The sequence below is a fragment of the Cariama cristata genome, unplaced genomic scaffold, assembly GCF_000690535.1.
Source record: "Cariama cristata isolate BGI_N322 unplaced genomic scaffold, ASM69053v1 scaffold28067, whole genome shotgun sequence".
Lineage (NCBI taxonomy): Eukaryota > Metazoa > Chordata > Aves > Cariamiformes > Cariamidae > Cariama > Cariama cristata.
In genome coordinates this window covers 1-224 of record NW_009627558.1, presented here as the reverse complement: position 1 = coordinate 224, position 224 = coordinate 1, and the positions used below count along the sequence as shown (strand labels likewise).

General features: G+C 66.5%; 1 protein-coding gene across 1 annotated transcript in view; it reads left to right on the top strand.

Moving 5' to 3' along the window:
- The window catches only part of LOC104164988 (fibulin-7-like), a gene marked incomplete at both ends in the record, with an annotated part of 1,771 nt that extends 1,560 nt beyond the window's left edge, over positions 1–211 (top strand). Inside the window, 3 exon segments of the mRNA XM_009704489.1 lie at positions 1–4; positions 6–27; positions 128–211. The exon segment at positions 1–4 is cut by the window's left edge and continues 124 nt beyond it. Of these exon segments, the coding sequence (XP_009702791.1) occupies positions 1–4; positions 6–27; positions 128–211 (110 nt within the window).
- Positions 212–224: the final 13 nt, after the last annotated feature.

Genomic DNA, 224 nt, shown 5'->3' with positions numbered 1-224 from the left:
CCCCCTGCCAGTACCAGGCACAGACGGGTGGGTGACCCCCCTCCACCCCCTCTCCAGGCCTATTTCAGCACCCCACTTCATTTCAAACCCCACGGTGGATGTGTGTGTTGTGTCCCCCCGCCCTCAGCTCCCCCAACCTGGAGTGTGACGGACGACCCGGCGTTCAGCCGCCAACCCCGCTGTGCCCAAATCGACCGCACCCAGCACCGCCGCTACGAACCCGG